Source organism: Etheostoma spectabile, chromosome 8 (genome assembly GCF_008692095.1).
Source record: "Etheostoma spectabile isolate EspeVRDwgs_2016 chromosome 8, UIUC_Espe_1.0, whole genome shotgun sequence".
Taxonomy (NCBI): Eukaryota; Metazoa; Chordata; class Actinopteri; order Perciformes; family Percidae; genus Etheostoma; species Etheostoma spectabile.
The window spans coordinates 4814926-4832527 of record NC_045740.1 but is presented as its reverse complement, the minus strand read 5'-3'; the positions used below and the strand labels follow the sequence as shown (position 1 = coordinate 4832527).

Below are 17602 nucleotides of genomic sequence, written 5' to 3'. Positions count from 1 at the left end.
CTATAGACAATTAATTGTGATAAAACATTTGACGAGACAGGGTTGTAATAAACAGAAAGTAAAAAGCTAACATAACATCAAATCCTATTGATTACTACATGCCCTTCTCTAACTACTAAATTATTTACATTAGGCCAACATACATGCGTTAAGCAATCAATGTTTTTGGTCATAGCTAGAAGTAGTCCAAAAGCAACCAGAAATCCTTTTCTTTATTGTCAACCGTGTTTCTGATCCGTGGTGAGTAACTGTTAAATTCCCCACTTGCTTTGACAGTCTGAGCAGTTCAGTGCGTAAAAACCCCCAACATCAAACAGATATTTTAACACAACTTTTCACACTGTCATTTAATCTATCAACCACATGCTGTAATGTTAGTACAGATTTAAAAACGATTCATTCACATATTGTATATTTACATGATCATACATACGGTAAACTGTAGGATCATCCTTTCCACTGTTGTTCCCTACTACACAAGAAAGAAAAAAAACAATACAATAAGCCAAAGACATGACACCAAACAAAACATACTGTAGTTTAAAACTGAAGCATTCATGCATATTTATGTAGTGAGTTGTTTGTTCCCTGTATCCATCTCCTGACAGCAGTTTTGCAATTATTTATGAATTCTATGTTTTAAGTGGAACAGGAAGACTATTTCAGGCAATAGCTGTTCATGAGCAAGCAACTGCTTATGAAAACAGATGGCAAACACAACGTAGAGCTTATTTATTTTATCAGGAAAAGATAAATATAGCAAACACAGGCCTAGTGAATGATTGCTGCTTTTATAATGTATGATCTCTGCTCCCTCTGTTCCTTAGCATCTGAGACAGTATCAGTGAGAACTGAGACTGATGAATGTGAAGAATGTGAGCTGACGTCACTCGACGTACCATAGCTTCAATCACGTGGCTAGGTAAACACAAGTAGCCATTTGGCCTGTTTGTGTGTGGTGTGTGTGTGCGTGTGTGCGTGTGTGTGTGCGTGTGCGTGTGTGTGGGTGTGGGTGTGGGTGGCACCAGTGGCTCTGATCAAGAGGAACCAGGAGCAAAGTGTTCCTTCAAGAGAGTTTTTTCTCTGTGTTGTTGAATGTTACTTTGTGTATTTTTACTAGGATTCCTTCCATGTTTAAACAGCAGACTAACAAAGTTTTTTAACAATGTTTTTCTAGCTTGTGGTTTGCCTTAATGCTGTTCCAGCTCCTGAACACACATGCGTAAATGGACACTATTACACATCTGAATGCCCATGCAGACATGAAAACTGAGCCATGCACTACATATACTGTATACATGGACATACTGTATGCTTACTGTACCCCTATACACAGATAAACACACAGACATGCAGTGTAAACACACTAAAATGTACTGTAACTCACAAACATGCAGTTAAATTCACTTATGTGCTTACACCAGTTGGACAATGTAACTAAGTATATTTACTTTAGTTTTTACATGTTATGTGTTTTTTCTGCAGAGCAGAAGTTGGTCTGAGCATGGCTTCAGTGCATTGTGCTGGTAATGCTTACTTTTTCTTAAACCTTGACTAGTTCATATTTTTATTTTGCAAATGTATCCAATGACTACATACAATCTGAAAGATCCCAAGAAGTTAATTATCACCTGAAGTTCATCTCTGTTTTAGTTTGTTCTCGCCGAACTTATCACCCTCTAGACATAGCAGGAATCTGTTTTCAGTAAACAAGCTTACACTACTTGCCCACAAATGTTAGTTAGTGACACAAAAGTTAGTGCCAAGCTGGTGGACATAGTGGAGCGTTTAGAAACTAAAGAGACAGATATCTTCTCTTCAGGTTGGGGAAGACCAAAACAGAGCACAAAAAAGAGTGAATATTGGACTTGGACTTACATTGCCCCGTGGCCAAAAACTTTTAAATGTTTTGCTAACATGCTGTGTACTGTATCTGCTTAGCTAATACGTTCACCAGCAACTTTATAATATGTTAATATACCAGTGTTGTGTTTACAGTCTGTTATGCTCCCAAGTGCTGAAAAACTTCTTTAACTACAATTTTCAATGCAGAACTACTTTTTATTAATGCAACATTTTGGTATTACCACAGTACTTCTTTCATTACTGGCTTACAAAACATATAAACACATATAAAGCATGTATCTATTCACAAATTCCCATTTTAAAATAAATGTGATTCTGCTAAAAATTGCTGTAGGTGGTCTAGGAACAGAGTTGTTGTCACTTTTCAGTAGTGAACTGAAACCATACATCATGATATACCTTTGCCAAAGGCATAACTGCCACAGAACACAGTGACAACATATTATTACTGTATCTTTGGTTATTATCACATTGTACATCGCTGAGGGAAGCAGTACAGAGAGCTTTAAGATACTATATTGTGTACTGCTTTCCAAGCCTCAGTGAGCCCCATTGAGGGTGTGATCAAAGAAGATGGCTTTCTGTCACTCATGGAGCCTGTAGCCTATTTCCCCAGAGGACAACTAGAATCTCCTATATCTTATCCCCCTGTTTGCTCTGCTCTTAGCCAGATTTTCAGGGTTGCTTTCAGCATGATGGTCCATTCCTAATGGCTCTGTGCTTTGCTTCATATAGTAAAGCCCACCACAGTGGGTCAGGGAAGGCCGTCTCTTGTTCCTCTGTACCTTCAAGGTCTTCACAGACCCCTGCATTCCTTCTACATGGGGAACTAGAGCCCTCTGGGAATTCCACTGACAAAGCAAGCGTTTTTGTACTAATGGCAGAAAACCTGCCCATGGGGCTGACCTGAGCCTCTTCCTCTAGCCAAATCCTTCCACCTGCAAAAAGAGGAAGCAGAGATTTATGCCCCACACAGGTACACACATGCTGTTTATTAGCGGCTGGCATTCACACACTTTCATGCACGCACACACACACTTTGAATACATCAGTCAGTATATAGGTGCTGTCATGACTGTATGTTTATATTTTTACAGCAGTGATTTATGCTGATTTAAGGATGTAGGAATGCAATTGAAAGGCATATGCTTGAGCGGGCAGCTGCTGTCTGTTTGTTTACTGGAGTCCTGTGGGAATCTTGACGGGATTGTAAATGTTCTATGTGCAACTGAAATAAAGGGGGAGATGTGTGTGTGTGTGTGTGTGTGTGTGTGTGTGTGTGTGTGTGTGTGTGTGTGTGTGTGTGTGTGTGTGTGTGTGTGTGTGGGTGAGTGCTTGTGTGCGTGCGTGCGTGTGGTCCTCTCTCTGATGAGCACAGACAAAACACAGAACACAGACCTAGCTGAGTCAGGCCTGTGAATAAAAGATGAAATAATGTATGCACTGGAGGCTGCATGCATGCATGCATAAATTCCCATACTTTCATGACATTGCTGTTGACTGATCTCTGTGTTCTCAGGGAATTATCATTCCTTGTTCACTGCATTATCTCATAGGGAAGCTTAAGGTGAATACTGAAGCTCCAATAGTTTAATATCAAATAATGGATTTTCCCTCATAATTATTACGCTAAAACTAAGTTGATTCAAAAATTCAGTGCGTTTGCGTCAGTTCTCATGTCAAGGTCAGGTCAAACTTGTTTTGTATTTAACTGTTGATTCATTTTGAAATCCCCTCTTGACAAAGATGGGAATGACACATAAGGCAAATAAAAAGATAATTTGTTTTCTTGATGGGTATGTAATTAGCCAATCAACAGGTGCAGTCACCAGGGGGAAATGTATCTCCCACAGAATTTGTGACAGCGCAAGCTTGATGTCTGTATTTTACAGAGGAAGACAAGTTAGCTTTGATTAAAGAAATTAATTGTAGGGTCATAACCTATTTATTCTACCACAATTCTTCAAAACAAGTGTGCTGTGGTCATAGAGCAGTTGTCACACTGTGCACCGTTTGAATCAACTGTGAATTAAATCACACAAAGCTCAGTGGCACCTTGCAGACTGAACAGAGCAGAGACTTGTAAAACAAACAAACAAGTAAGTGCTGTGTTCCCTTCTCAGCTCTCCAGGCCCCAGCAGTAATCCTGACTGGACCATTATACACTAATGGTGTTGGCATGCTGTTTTGAAGTGGGCTGCCAGGTCTACCCAGCCAGATCCCGTCTTTTTCACCCAGCTGAATGTAACCTAACTGCTTGCAAAGGAGTCGGCCAGAGCCCACACAAATAATGTGACAAAAAATAAAAGACGATGCATTTTAATCATAAAGCCTAATGGTTGAGGCTTTAAAAAAATACTGTTATATCCAAATATTTTGAGGAGATTTTCTTCAGTGAAACATATCATGCCAGTGTGTTTGATAGTTTTTGAGGTCGGAATATGGGGTACTCCCATTGAGGGCCACGACATCCTTATGTCCTGTGCTTTCACACTGGGACATTGACAGATCTATCTCTGGTAGTGACTCAAACACAGGGTTTCTTTAAGGATCAGGCTAAGTCTCTCCCAGGAAACGTAAAGATGATACATTCCATATGACACACTTCAGAAATTAGCAGATTCTGACTAAGAAAGTGTAAAGCTTATAGGAGGGGTAAACGGTGTGCAGATCCAGTGCTAATGTGTGAAATATAACATAGGGTCATATTTGTGCATGTGAGCGTCGTTAATGCACATGTAGGGGTGGTTTTGTTCATTAAGTGTACGTGTTTGCTTTGCATGCTGATGCATATGACAGCGAATGTGAGAGCCAAACAGCTTTTAGGTGAGCGTGTGCTAATAATCATTGCATACACACAAGTGTCTTCCTCATTCCCTGCACATGGCCCTCTCCGCTTTGGCAGCCCACCTTGATAGTTCCCTTCTCTCCAGCGATGACGCAAATGACCCACAATGACTGACCCCCACGGTAAAACCTGTAAAACATTAGCCAGCTTGAATAGGAATGACTCTCCATACTCTCCGCTCAACAGGCAGTCAGTGAAGGATTTATAATTGTCCTCCCAGTCAACGGCTGCTGTGCTTGGGGTGGATGTGGCAGAGGAGAAGGTGTGCCAAGGTTTTTAGAGTCACCTGGATGAGCCAGACAGTTTGAGTCAGAAATTTGTGTCTGCCTCTACCCAAGCCTTTCCACACTCTTTTCCTGCAGTTTTACTGTATACTGTACACACCCCTATTAAATCTTAGCGCTTTAATGTCTATTTTCCTTTGCCTTCTGGCATTACCATTGCCTTGTGTCCAATTAAATTCAGGACAGCTTATGAAGAAGGAGGATGATAGTTCATTTAATGAAAATGCAAAGAGGAAAATACAAAGACTGAGAAAGTAAGAACATTATGGATAGAAAGAAGATAAATACTCACACATATTAACATACTAAGTTTTTTAGTTTTTTTAGCTTGTTGTAATGTCAGTCAAATGGATATACTTGGCATGTGCTGTTTCTGTCCAAATATTGCAAGGCTGACAGTTATAAAGAAAGTCTGTATCTACCAAGTACACAAAAGGGTTCAATTATCAAAGCTTCCTGCACCCAAAGCTTAGGTAGCCATTCACAAAGATGTTTGATGTAGTAATATATAATATACTGTAATATATAACATATACTGGTATTATATTTGAGTATTATACTACCTTCTTTTCTCCAACTGGTTCAGCAAAAATTCTTGAATACTGTAAAAATAATTGTCATCATTTTCTTTAACAAAAAGGACAGTTTCTCAAAGACGGTCCCAAGAAAACACTATGTGACACTAATCATGAGAATACCTCCACCTGTGGGTGCAAAGGAAGATTACACCTCATTTTCAAAGCAATGATGTAAGGGTTAATGCCCGACGAGTTGTCAGACGCCTTCACGGAGACATCTCAAAGGGCATAACCCGCTTATAACATGGTCTCTTACCAAATAACATTTATTTTCATTTTAATGCGTTTTACAATCAAAATATCAAGTTTCCCTGGTAACACCTGAGTTTTACTAATACCTGGAACAATTATTTCCATCCCATAAGGTTCTTATGTAATGCAAATGTTGTTCACTGCTCCAGTAAATAGGACAGACCTTTGTTAATACTTGCCAAGCTTGGCAACAAGAGATATTTAGAGTCCGCTCAGCTCATAGAACCCTTTGGCTCATAACATAACGTGCCAGAAAACTAACGTTGTGTTTAATTTCTATAACATGATATATGTACGGTTGACAATCAGTAAACATAACTTGACAGTATGTATAACAACAAGACAAGCTAGCTATCCAGCCATGTCATTGTGCCCAAATCAACATCAAGACTTTCATGAACAAATGATCCGCCATGTGTATTGTCGGCCACAGCCTGAAGTAGCTAGTTGATCAGCGAATGGGATATGAGATGATCGCTGTGAAACAAAGTCAGTTCAGAGGGGCAGTGTAACTTACTTCTTGCAGCTTGTGTACAGTCGCCATCCTGTGGTGTTCAGAGGACGAGGCACTGAAGAACAACACTCGGTGTCGTTAATAACAGTCAGATTTTGTTTTTCATTTAATGTAGTGCATTCATTTAGAACAGTTAACAGTTAGTCAGTCAGTTTTACCAGAAGTCATTAGTAGGTTTCCTAAATCATTTTTTAATTGACACCCTGCAGCCAATCAGAATTCAGTATTCACCCAGACCATGGTATAAGAACAATATAGAGTTTACTATGGCTCTAACAGCCATGAAAGTGAGTACAAGGATATTTGATTGTTGCCTTTTTGGTGTCCTTACGTCTAAACCGCTGTCATTTCTGAAGCCTTAATATGGTGAGACTTAGTCGAATCTGACCTACTTTCTTTTTGTCGGCTGAAATGGAAGTGAGTGTGGGACACTCTCCGAGTTAAACAATTCAGACGTCAGAATATCTTTGACAGAGAGCAGTAATAAAAGAACAAAGGAGGAATAAGCAAGAAAAGAGAGACCTTGAAGCAGAGAGTGTGAGTCTGAGTGCATGTGTGTTTGCATTACATAAGTAGGCATATGTGTGAAGTCATGACTTTGCAGACCTGATTGTAAGTGAGAGCAGAGTGAGTTTAATTGGACAGAGAGGTGGTGCATTAAACCCTTGGGTCAAGCTGATTGGAAATTCTGCAGACTGATCTGCTGGCCCTTCAACACCGCCTTAATTAACCCAACCATACTGTAAGATCAGCAGTCTTCTCTTATTTTATTCCCTTCCCCCAACCAGGATATCTCTAGTTTTATTGTAGCTGTATCCTCAATAGACAATGAATTTGGGTCCCAGTAAATCCAGTGCACTAACAAGCTAATACAGCTACAGAAGATCTAAGTAGACGCACATCAACTCCCCTCATATGAAGCCACTAATGAGGGACGGAATAGGACATGGGAGGCATAGAAAGAGGGAGGCAGAGAAGAATGAAAGCCTAATCATGAATGAATGATTAAGAAACACTGCTAGCACTTATCTTGCACTGAGCTATAATAGGACGAGGCAGTTTCCGGTTTCCTTTCAGACCGATTTTGAAAAGTGCTCAGTCGAAAGTAGATGACAGAGGATCAGGTTCATTACGAGGCTTCAGGTGAAAGTTTAGCTACACTGTGGGTGCTGTAGCTGTAGCTCCTGCCACTTCACACCCACAGCGAAGTGGTTCTCAACTGGTTACTGGCGGGAGCAAGTCAAACAACAAGCATATTCCAGTAGTTTGTTTGTGCTTTGACACCATGATGTTTACCCAGCACCTCAGAGGCATGGCAGCTTACTGTGGGCTGTGGCTTGGAGCAATGGTGGTAGACAAGGGTTGGCTGCATACTGGCATCCACGCTGCTGCCCTCTTAACACTCTGGGTGAGAGGAAGGCTGGGAGTTTACTTGGCTGGCACTGTTTTAAGTCATGAGAAAGCGCCTCATTTACAGAGGGCAGCCAGTCGGGCATATTTTAGCTGGCTGCATTTTCACTTCATCTACTAAGGAGTATCCTTCTTTTTATTTACATTTATGCATATAAATCTAAACAAAATGTCATCAAGCTGGACAGTAAATGACAGGATTTCTCATACCAAGACACAGGTTAAGTGATTCCATCTTAGAAAGTTGGACATCAGGGACAAGAACCAGTCCTTGTTTTAGGCAAAAGGGCATACTAACGTTAATTAACACATTCAGCCGAGGCTAATATGTGGTTTCATCAATCTAAGTAACCCAAATTCAGTCTCAATCCTGGTAGACGTGTGAAGGTTATTGCTAGTTTAATCTGCAACAAACCCAACTCCATCCCATCACAGTGACCTTGAATGGAATTTTGTTTTTGGTGCTCACACCATTGACAACTCAACAACATCAGCAGCAACAGGAACAACGTCTTGGTGACTCACCGTGCACGAGCTTTACAGGTACAGAATAGTTCCAAAGAAAACTGTTGACAGTGAGGTCTGTGGTCTATCCACAGTAACCGGGTCTGGGACATTGTTGGAAAGACACATTGCTGTTGACGTTTTTAAATATTATTCTCTAGTCTTGTGTGCACCGTACAGGGGTGGAAGCAGTGATTCCCAACCAGGGGATCTCGAAGCCAAGGGGGTACCACAGCAGTTGTTGTTTGAAAGAATAAAAGTGTGTTAAAAACTAGTTAGCAAGTAGAAACAGTAGTTGAAAAAAATGGTTCAAACTTCCAATTACTGCTACTCCTAATGGTATGAATGCAAACTTGAACAAACCCACTTATGTTTTTGTAATCAGTGTTAAAAAACATTGTGTTTAATATCAACATTCTTATTGACACATTTGGAACTTGACGGGTTGTGCACATGAGAGGGCTCATTATTATTATTATTATTATTATTATTAGCTCAGTATTATTTTATTTTTTACCTATTATTTTCTGGAAAGATCCCTTAACTTGGGTGCAACTATGGCAGTAATAACGTTTCTTGAGAATATTCCTCTAAATCATGAAAGTATAGCAAATCTCTAGAATGCGTTTACAATGGAGCCAGAGTCCCATAAGAATGTTTCAGACCTCATTGAGTGTGTTGTGTTACTCTGGTAGATACTGCGCCGTGATTGAAGGACGTACGTCCACTTTCATAGACACAAAGCATTTTTTGTCTTTGCTATAAGTAATGGGAAGCCACTGCTAAACCTGTATTCTACTGAGTTATTGGGTGGCATAATATATCTAGCAGAGGGTGAAATAAAGGGCATAACTTCTACAAAGTTGTTATTTTTCCCAGTAGGTGCACTGGAGCTTTAGGACAAAAACAAATCCATTTGGAAATTTTACTATTTTGGCTGTGTTATGCTGCCTGGAGGGTTTCCATGAAAAACCAGGAGATATCTAAGAAATCATTCATGTGTGGTTTTACCTCTTCAGACATAATATTGGCAGTGAACTATCATATGTTTTAAGTATACTCTACTCTGTTCTCCTGAAGCAAAACAAGGTAATAAAGTTTAAACAAGACTTTGTTTTAGCCATTATTGTTTGTAAATGATTAACTGGCTTGAAAAGAAGATGTATCGCCTCTCTTTTTTTGCATAGATATAGACATGTTTTAACCTCTGTGAGGTTATTGTCTAGTTCTACTGGGTTTCTTTTGACTCTCGTGACTGATATTGTTCCTTTTTGTCTTTAAAAAATAGATGATGTTTGTGATACAGTAAATTATTGTTTATTCTAACACCAGTGGTTTGAAAATTGAAAGCACTAACAGCAAAATTGTGTTTACTGATTTTCAAGCATCGGTATAAAAAAAACCATTCAAACACAGTGGCACCAGACTGCATCTACTGTTTGATTTAGCAAGTGAGTGACACACCATCCACATGTATTTGTTGATCAAATTGTTTTGAGCCAGTTTCAGAGGAAATTAACTCCACTGTGGCCTGTAAAGTCACTCTGTGCAAAAGGGCGATCCGCGCCTCTCAAATTTTATGCTTAGCTTTGATTTTGTGTGTTTTTTTTTGTTTCGGCACATCAAAGTGCACATGTAAACTTCTGTGTAGTCTGGGTCTGTCTCTGAGAGCATGGAGATGAAAGGTTGGGTTACATAAGGCCGTAAGACCGAAAAGGCTGTTTATGTGTGTGTGCCTGGAGAGCCTCACTGATACTAGGACCTTCTAATGGAGCAGGACTCCACCGTGACCATGGAGGAGGTGCTGCCAGATCCGATGTTGTAAAAGCAAAACCTGCTGTCAAAGCAGTAAAGAATAAGAAAAACAGCTCACTGGTTGGCTAATACTATCATTCACAGTCATTTACATTTCATACATTGGCCTTTTACACGGTTGATTGCTTGTTGACTTTTTTTCCCATCTAGTAAGGTTATTCTGATGCATGAGTAGGCACTGTATGTGCACGCTTGATAGAGCTTTGAAGTGACTCACAGATATTATATTAGATCATGCTGATGTTCAAAGAATCTAGGGTCTTCATAGCTGCAGTCCTCGGGCTAGAAAATGGAGAATGAGTGAAGATGTTTGTTGAGAAAGGGCAAACCCCTCGCACTGCACTTTTAACAACCTCTTAAGTGTCAAACTGTGGAAAACGCTGTACTTTCGTTGTATTTATTGTGTTCTGTTGCATGTGTGATTGTTATGAGGGTGACTTTGTTTGTCAGGGTCCCCACAGTTTTGTGGAGCCATTACCAAAATTCAAAATACAGGATTTAAACCTGCTATGACCAATATACAGTAAAAATATACCTGTGTTTTTTACAGTCAAAAATATACAAACTAAACTTCCTTATAATGAGGCAGTTAACAGTTACTTAACTATTTGTTTAGAACTAAGCAAATGTTGGAAAACACTCGTAGCACTCCCGACCAAAACTCACTGTTTTCCTAATGTTTTCACTCACAGCATGACACAACTCAATGACCTCCTCTGACACAGTAAGTTACACCAGTGTTATCAATTTGGCTCTTATACTGAGCCCCTTGCCTCACTGTGTGCAGCAGCAATTTGTCACAGCGACATGCTGCATTTCTCAGGGCTTCTCAGTTCTGGGGCAGAAAGCCCCAACAGAGGCGGGGGGGTGGTTTCAATGTTGACTTGGGTCTCCTGCAACGTGTTCACCAAAAATCAGTGACAGAGTTGCACTGATGCATTTGGTGACTCCCAAGAAAGTAGAAAACGGGTTTACAAGGCCTGTGGGAGGACACAGTGGCTGGTAATTAGACAGCGTAAAAATCCTCAGCCTCCACCAGGCCTTAAGGCAGTGAAGAGGAGCTAAAGTAAACCAAACTTGACTGTGAAATTGCATTAAACGTCTGCGCTTAATGGAAAGTGAAAAAAAGAAGAAAAAAACATTTTTGCATTTATGAGCATTTCCATTCCCCCCCCACATCCTTGAGTCTCTCTTTGCATCGACTTTTTTCATCACCACTGCTGCTCATCATCTTTTCTGGTACTGCACAGTATATCTCCATTATGTTGTTGCCTTTGTGAGGGGGCACTGTTCTGTTTAAGGACGCTAACAGGAACATGATGTGCAAGACCGTGGTTTAAACATCTCTCTTTTTTCCCACAGATGCTCCCCCGCTCGGATTGGGACCACAAGAGAGGCTCCCGAGGATCACAGGTTAGCATTGTCCACACAAAAAGAGACTCGCTAGTAATGACAATAATGATACACAGCTGACAGGAAAACACACACACACAGGAACTAGCTCCCAGATCTCCGTCACTCGCCTACACACACCTTATAAATGACGCAAATAGCAGAAATCCTATTACTAACAGGGCTGTTCACAAACTAATTTTGGCCCTGGTTAAACAGCATGTCCAGAGGTGTCACTTCCCACCAGAGTCCCTGTCGAACTCTGTTAGTCTAAAGGATGCAAGTCTCTGATTTGGCTTTAAGGTGCTGCACAAGCCATTAAAGACCAGGGAATTGAAACTAGACAGGCTTGGACACAAGGGGGCACAGCTTGTAAAGGGCAGACACACACAGCCACATCCTTGAGATTACCTTGAGATTAGGATGTGTGTGTGCAACCGGGAATTTGTGCATTGAGCTGCTACAGAGCCATAGGGCAGGGCTCTGGAGTACAGAACAAACTATGTCCTTGGCGTTGACAGGGCCATATACAGTATTTGTTCTGTACTACATGTTCTGCTATGAGGAGGATGTCCTTGAGAAATGAATAGACAATGTGTCTGTGCTGACACTGTATGCTCGGGTTGCAATAAATGCCGAAGAAGTTGTGGTTGGTGGGGAAATTAGGGGAGTTTTCATGAAAAGCGCAGGATTGGGCTTGAAATCAAATTGCACACTGAGAAGCTAAGACTCATATCGTGTTACACCCAAAATCAGCCTTACAGTATCATCCCTTTCGAGCAGAGACATTTTCAAATAGCATGTTACCCTTTAAATATTGTCCAAGGCTCATATCAATTTGTAATGTGGGGTTAGTAAGCACATATTTTTTTGATTGATACATTCCCTAAGCTGCCATTTAGATTCAGTGGTCAGTTCAGTCTTTTTTTAATTTGGATTGGTGCTCTGAGTTCGTCAATGGAATCCTGTAATAGTCCAGAGACTGAGAAGACGTGTAAGAAGTCGAGGCTTATGTTGGCATTTCTCTCCATCTTGTGGCTATTTTCCCTTGGCTCTACTCTCTTGTACCAGGCTGTTGGTCAGAGAGGCTGGTAGTAGTGCTTCACTATGCCATGGCACCTGGTAGACGTAGAGAGTGTAAATCACACACTCCACTCTTTAGCTGGTGACCAGAGCACTTGCGTGATCTCCACTGTGTCATAGTCGCCAACATGCACACATTAGCAAGCTCATTTTCCAAACTGCTTCTTTTTTCTATTTATTTCCCCCCGTCCAAAACTTGCGGTGGATGTTTTAGCTTAGGAATTGACAGTGAAGTTATGTATGGAAAGAGCTATTTAAATATTTGTATTCCACTTGAAAACACATTGGTTTTGGAACTTTACCTAGTGAGATTATCGGAGAAAAGAGTGTTTGTAGGCCCCGATCTTGTGACTGTTATTGTTAATTACAAAAAGGCTTGAAGAGTGGTCTGTGAGGCAGACAAGCCATGACATTGCAGTCATGTTGAAGTTTTCTCAAAATCACTGTGAGCAGTTAAGATCACTGTTTCCTATACTGTGGGTTTGGGAGTTGAAAAAAGGTCACTGACCTTTTTCTGGTTGGACCCATCATGACAGTCTAGTAGAGTAGTGCTATTGTGTCCTGTGGCAAGACTACATTTGAGGCTGGAAGAAAAAATATACTACCTGCAAATTTTAATATTCTCTGCCTTGGAAATATTTGAATCCGCCACAAATTATACAAAAGCATAAACATTTTTAAAATCCTACTTTTTATGATGTGCAGCAGTAAAACAACTCTGAGTTGGTGCTATTTCTCAGAGAGAAGGTGAGGAATAGAATTACATTTTAACTTGATTTTATTTATAGAATACTTATTTAGTTGGTAAGATTTTACAAACTCGTGACTTTTCCCGCTGCAGTGCTGATGATGGTTATATGTTCAACCACTTGTATCATGCGGTAAATCCTTGCTCACTCATCGACCAGCATAAGCCATCTGTTTTACCTCATGCATCTCTTTTGTTTGCCCTGTCTTTTATGCAGGCATTTCTTGCTTCTGTCTCTACCAATCTGTCTGTCTCTTTAGCTTTTTGTTATCTTAGTTGGCTCCTTTGTTGGAATCAAACACCCTTGAATATGTGGAAGAAAAAAACAAACCTCTCCTTAGAGATGAGATTGCTACATGTAAGGGGTCAATTGGCTAGATCTTTCCCAGTAAATCTTTAATGACGCAGTTATTATTTTATTTTAACCCACACACATTCCCCAGCACACCCCCTTTTAATAAAATATGTAATAGTATGTAATTGTATCATGGCTGCATCTGAGGACCTGGCTCAGCACAGCTTCGGTCTGAGCTGACAGAGGGATTGTGAGGGGAGTTAGGTCGCGGTGGTGGTGGGGGTTTGTTTAGGAAGTGGAAGGGGCAGTGCCGTTGGGTGTAGTTTTGGCTGTAGGAGCTGAGGCAGGGAGCGAACATTGTCTCAATGGAGGTTTATGTTACCGTTCTGCTGTGATTCACACTGCATCACTGCTCTGTAATTTTGAGTAGAGAACATCACCATCTCCCAGGTTACTCTTCAGGTAATCCATCTCGACAAATGCAATCAGGGCCATTACACTAACTGCACGGCCACTGGAGTAGAGAAACTGCACTGTAATGATTTTTCAAACATGCAGAGAGTTAAATTAGATCAATCTACTAAAAATATTGAATGCACTTATGTCATTTTTTTAAACTATATCCCCTAACTTTTTGCTCAAAACAATCCTGCTTTTTTGGTGTGAGGAGTTTTGTAAGGGGTTATTTGCAAAATAAGCACTGCAGTACATGTATCTGTGTGTGCTTTATAAAGAGCCTGAGTTGCTTATATTATTGAAATGTGTTTACTAAGAGAATCAAATATCTTTCATTCTCCAGTAGGCCCCTGAGGCATTTGACCAGTATCTAGCTTTCCTGTGGGATACATTATACTCTCATCATTTCACAATTTTTAAAAAGTCTACATATCACTGGTATTTAACAAGAAGGCTAAGAGGACTGTATGTTTAGACGAGGGAGACGAGGGGTTAAAAGTGCAGAAAGTGGACCGTCTTAGAAAATTTCAAAAATGTGACCTCTTTGTCTGTGTATTCCATTAATTATCATCATTAAACAGAAGGATCAACGATTTATTTGTTGCACCAAATGCACTTCATCTGTCTTCTGCAACTATTGGCAAAAACATGTGGACACTACAGGAACATCAACAGTCATATTTCCATCGCTCAGTGTTGTTGCAATGTCAATGTTGATGGTGTTGTTTGTAATGTGTGATGTTTCAAATATAAAAGGCACATTTTGTTCATACATACAGTATATCCAAAGTTCATGGTTCACAAGTTTAAATATTGTAGATGTGTGTATGCACACCAGCATTGAGCAAGTCATTTTCAGTATTTTTTATTTTTTATTATTTCTTTTTTTTTACATTATATCACGGGCAATTGTGGTTTGAGTTAGTTATCGAAAACACATTTTACAATACAATTTTCACACTAAACAAGCCCTAAGAGTCATTTGCAAATATTATTTGATCAATCTTTGGTGCACATCAGTGCAGCTAAAGCTACATATACAGCAGAGTAGGGCCTTGAGTACAGAGAAGTTGTGTGGACAAACAGCTTTTCACTCTTCAAGAGTGATTGCTGGTTTGTTTTGACTGGCCCTTGCTTTGGTTTATATGAACTGCTGCACGGGTGATAATCAATGGCATGTCTATTGACATACTGTTCCCAAATGTGTTCACACAGGTAATTAAGACCATGGATCATTTACCCTGTTGTTATTCATAGTAAAATGTCATAACAGAATGTTAATGCATGTTTTACAATATGGCTTGGCTTGTTAAGGAGACATAAAAACTGTTTATTAGTGCTGGTAGTTGGTTTTTATCAAATGCAGCATGTCAACAAAAGCTTGGGGCTTGTGACCAAATATCACACAGATTTGTGGTAAATTTGTAACCAGAGGTGCTTGCACAGGGGCCGGATTAGAAGTATCAGTGGGTGTGTCACTGGTATTAGTTGAAACGGAACTTTCCCACCTTTTTAAATCAGTGTGCCTCCTGCCAGTTAAATGCAAAAGAGTGGCCAGCCACAAAAATACCAAATGGCTGCGAGGAAAGAATTCACATGCTCCAAAAAAAAATGCTTCTTGGATAGCACAAAGAACAGTTAATCCACAGTGGCACAAAATAGGTTCTAAGTATTAAAAATAGAATGCATCTATCTTTAATTGACACAACTGTAAAGGTGCCCTTGAGCAATGTATTGAACTTCAATGAAATTGCAATCTTTATTCACTTTTCCTTCCCTAAGAGCACCGGCCTACAGACTAAAGTGCAGCATATTGGGTTGTGTGACTGCTTCATTAAAGCAAAAGTTCAACATTTTTTGAATGATACTTATAAGGATTTCTTGCGGAGAGGTAAATGTGATATGAGATCAATGCCACTATTATGTCTTTAAGGTAAAAAAGAAACTAGAGCCGGTTATTTAGCTGTTTGTCTCTAGGCTTGCTGCCTTCAGCTAGCCTAGCTTTGTCTAAAGGTACAGAGTAAACAAACAAGATATAACATGTTGATTAGTGAGCTTTAGAGGTTCTAGTAGGCTGTTGTTGCCTTTGGACAGAGCCAGGCTATCTGTTACCCACTGTTTACAGTCTTTGTGCTAAACTAATCGGCTGCTGGTGGTGGGTTCATATTTACTGCAGAGACACTAGAGTGGTATTAATCCTCTGCAAGAAAGCAAATATGTGTTATTCCCAAAATGTCAAACTATACCTTTAACACCTTCTAAGTGTTGCTTGATTAGGACAGTAGGTCATAGTTCTTTTCAGTGAAAACTACTATGACATACTGTGACTGTCCGTTAAAACGTTTTACAGTCAAAAAGGCAAACATGAAATCAATCGTTCACCGTTATCCAAAATCAAACACCAAAAGCCAGTGTAAATTGCTGGTGAGCATCTCATCCAATGGGCCAATGTATTAATCTGACCAGTCAGTTTTTCACTCTCCCAACGTGCGGGCTGCCAGCTGTTTTTCATGACCACAGATATGTGTATGTTTCCTTTAAAAAAGAAGATTGATTCATCTCACTTGAGAACAGAGGAATGATGAATCATTTTTAAACCAAGAAAGTTGCTGTTTCGATGATCAAAGAGACATTTGAATGTATGAATGTGGTGTAGGTCTGAAGTTAAAAAGAGCATGCATGCTTTAAGATCTAATCAGAAAAAGAACTCATTAAAGACATACAGTACAGGCTCACTGGAAGATTAAAATACATTGATTTTAACAACAGTGATTAATGTAATTTACAAACGTTGCAAATGTGTCCAAGGAAAGAACATCCATCGTGGTGTTTTCAGAAAATATAATAATAAATTTGAAAAGCTTCATCACAACATTTGTCCAAAAGCTTTTTCTATGATGCTCACAGTGCTTTTTTTCCCAGATGGGTCACTGTGTGGGGCTCGTATGTGAGCTGTCCTCTGTGGCCAACAAATTAAACTGATCATTTAACCTGACAGGAAATGCTTATGATACCTTTTTGATGTTATATATTACAGTAAAAATCTGATCTTTACAAGCTGTCCATTAATGATTCTTAAGTTTTAAGTAAATGCAAATTGTTGGAAGATTAGGAACATCAGGACGTACTTTTAGGGGATACATAAAAGCTTGGGCCAGGGATGGCCAGGACTTCACATTCTTTATTTCCATGCAGTCAACTTTGTTTAATATCTCAAAGCTATTACTCCTCATCTCACAAACATTCTGTAGGGAGGTTCAGAGACAGGAATTTCAAAGGTAGATATATTTTAACAGAACATTCTTTCTAGTGCAACAATTTGTTGGCTTGTCTTTGTAACCAAGCAGATATTGCCATTTTTTTCAGGTCAATAAGAATAGTACAAATTCAGTGAAAGCAAGATCCCCACTGTGTCCCCAAATGTCAAATGCTACCCATGCACCTGGAGCCTTTCACCACACTGTATTTTTCATGTCATGTTTTGGGCATTAAGTGGCTTGCTCCTAGAGTAAGATCCAACCCATTACATTCATCATTCCCTCCCCTTTTATGGCTCC

General features: G+C 39.8%; 1 protein-coding gene across 4 annotated transcripts in view; it reads left to right on the top strand.

Annotated features, from left to right (window-relative positions):
• The window catches only part of LOC116694177 (cGMP-inhibited 3',5'-cyclic phosphodiesterase A), a 68838-nt gene that overhangs the window by 25456 nt on the left and 25780 nt on the right, over nt 1-17602 (top strand). For 3 of the 4 annotated variants that reach the window (XR_004333081.1, XM_032523715.1, XM_032523714.1), the window contains exon 2: nt 11434-11484. Coding sequence is in view for 3 of the 4 variants with exons in the window: in XM_032523715.1 (XP_032379606.1) it covers nt 11434-11484 (51 nt within the window). In the remaining variant the exon portion in view is untranslated. Of the gene's footprint in view, nt 1-827; nt 923-11433; nt 11485-17602 lie in introns of all 4 variants that reach the window. The other variant, XM_032523716.1, reaches the window with a different exon arrangement.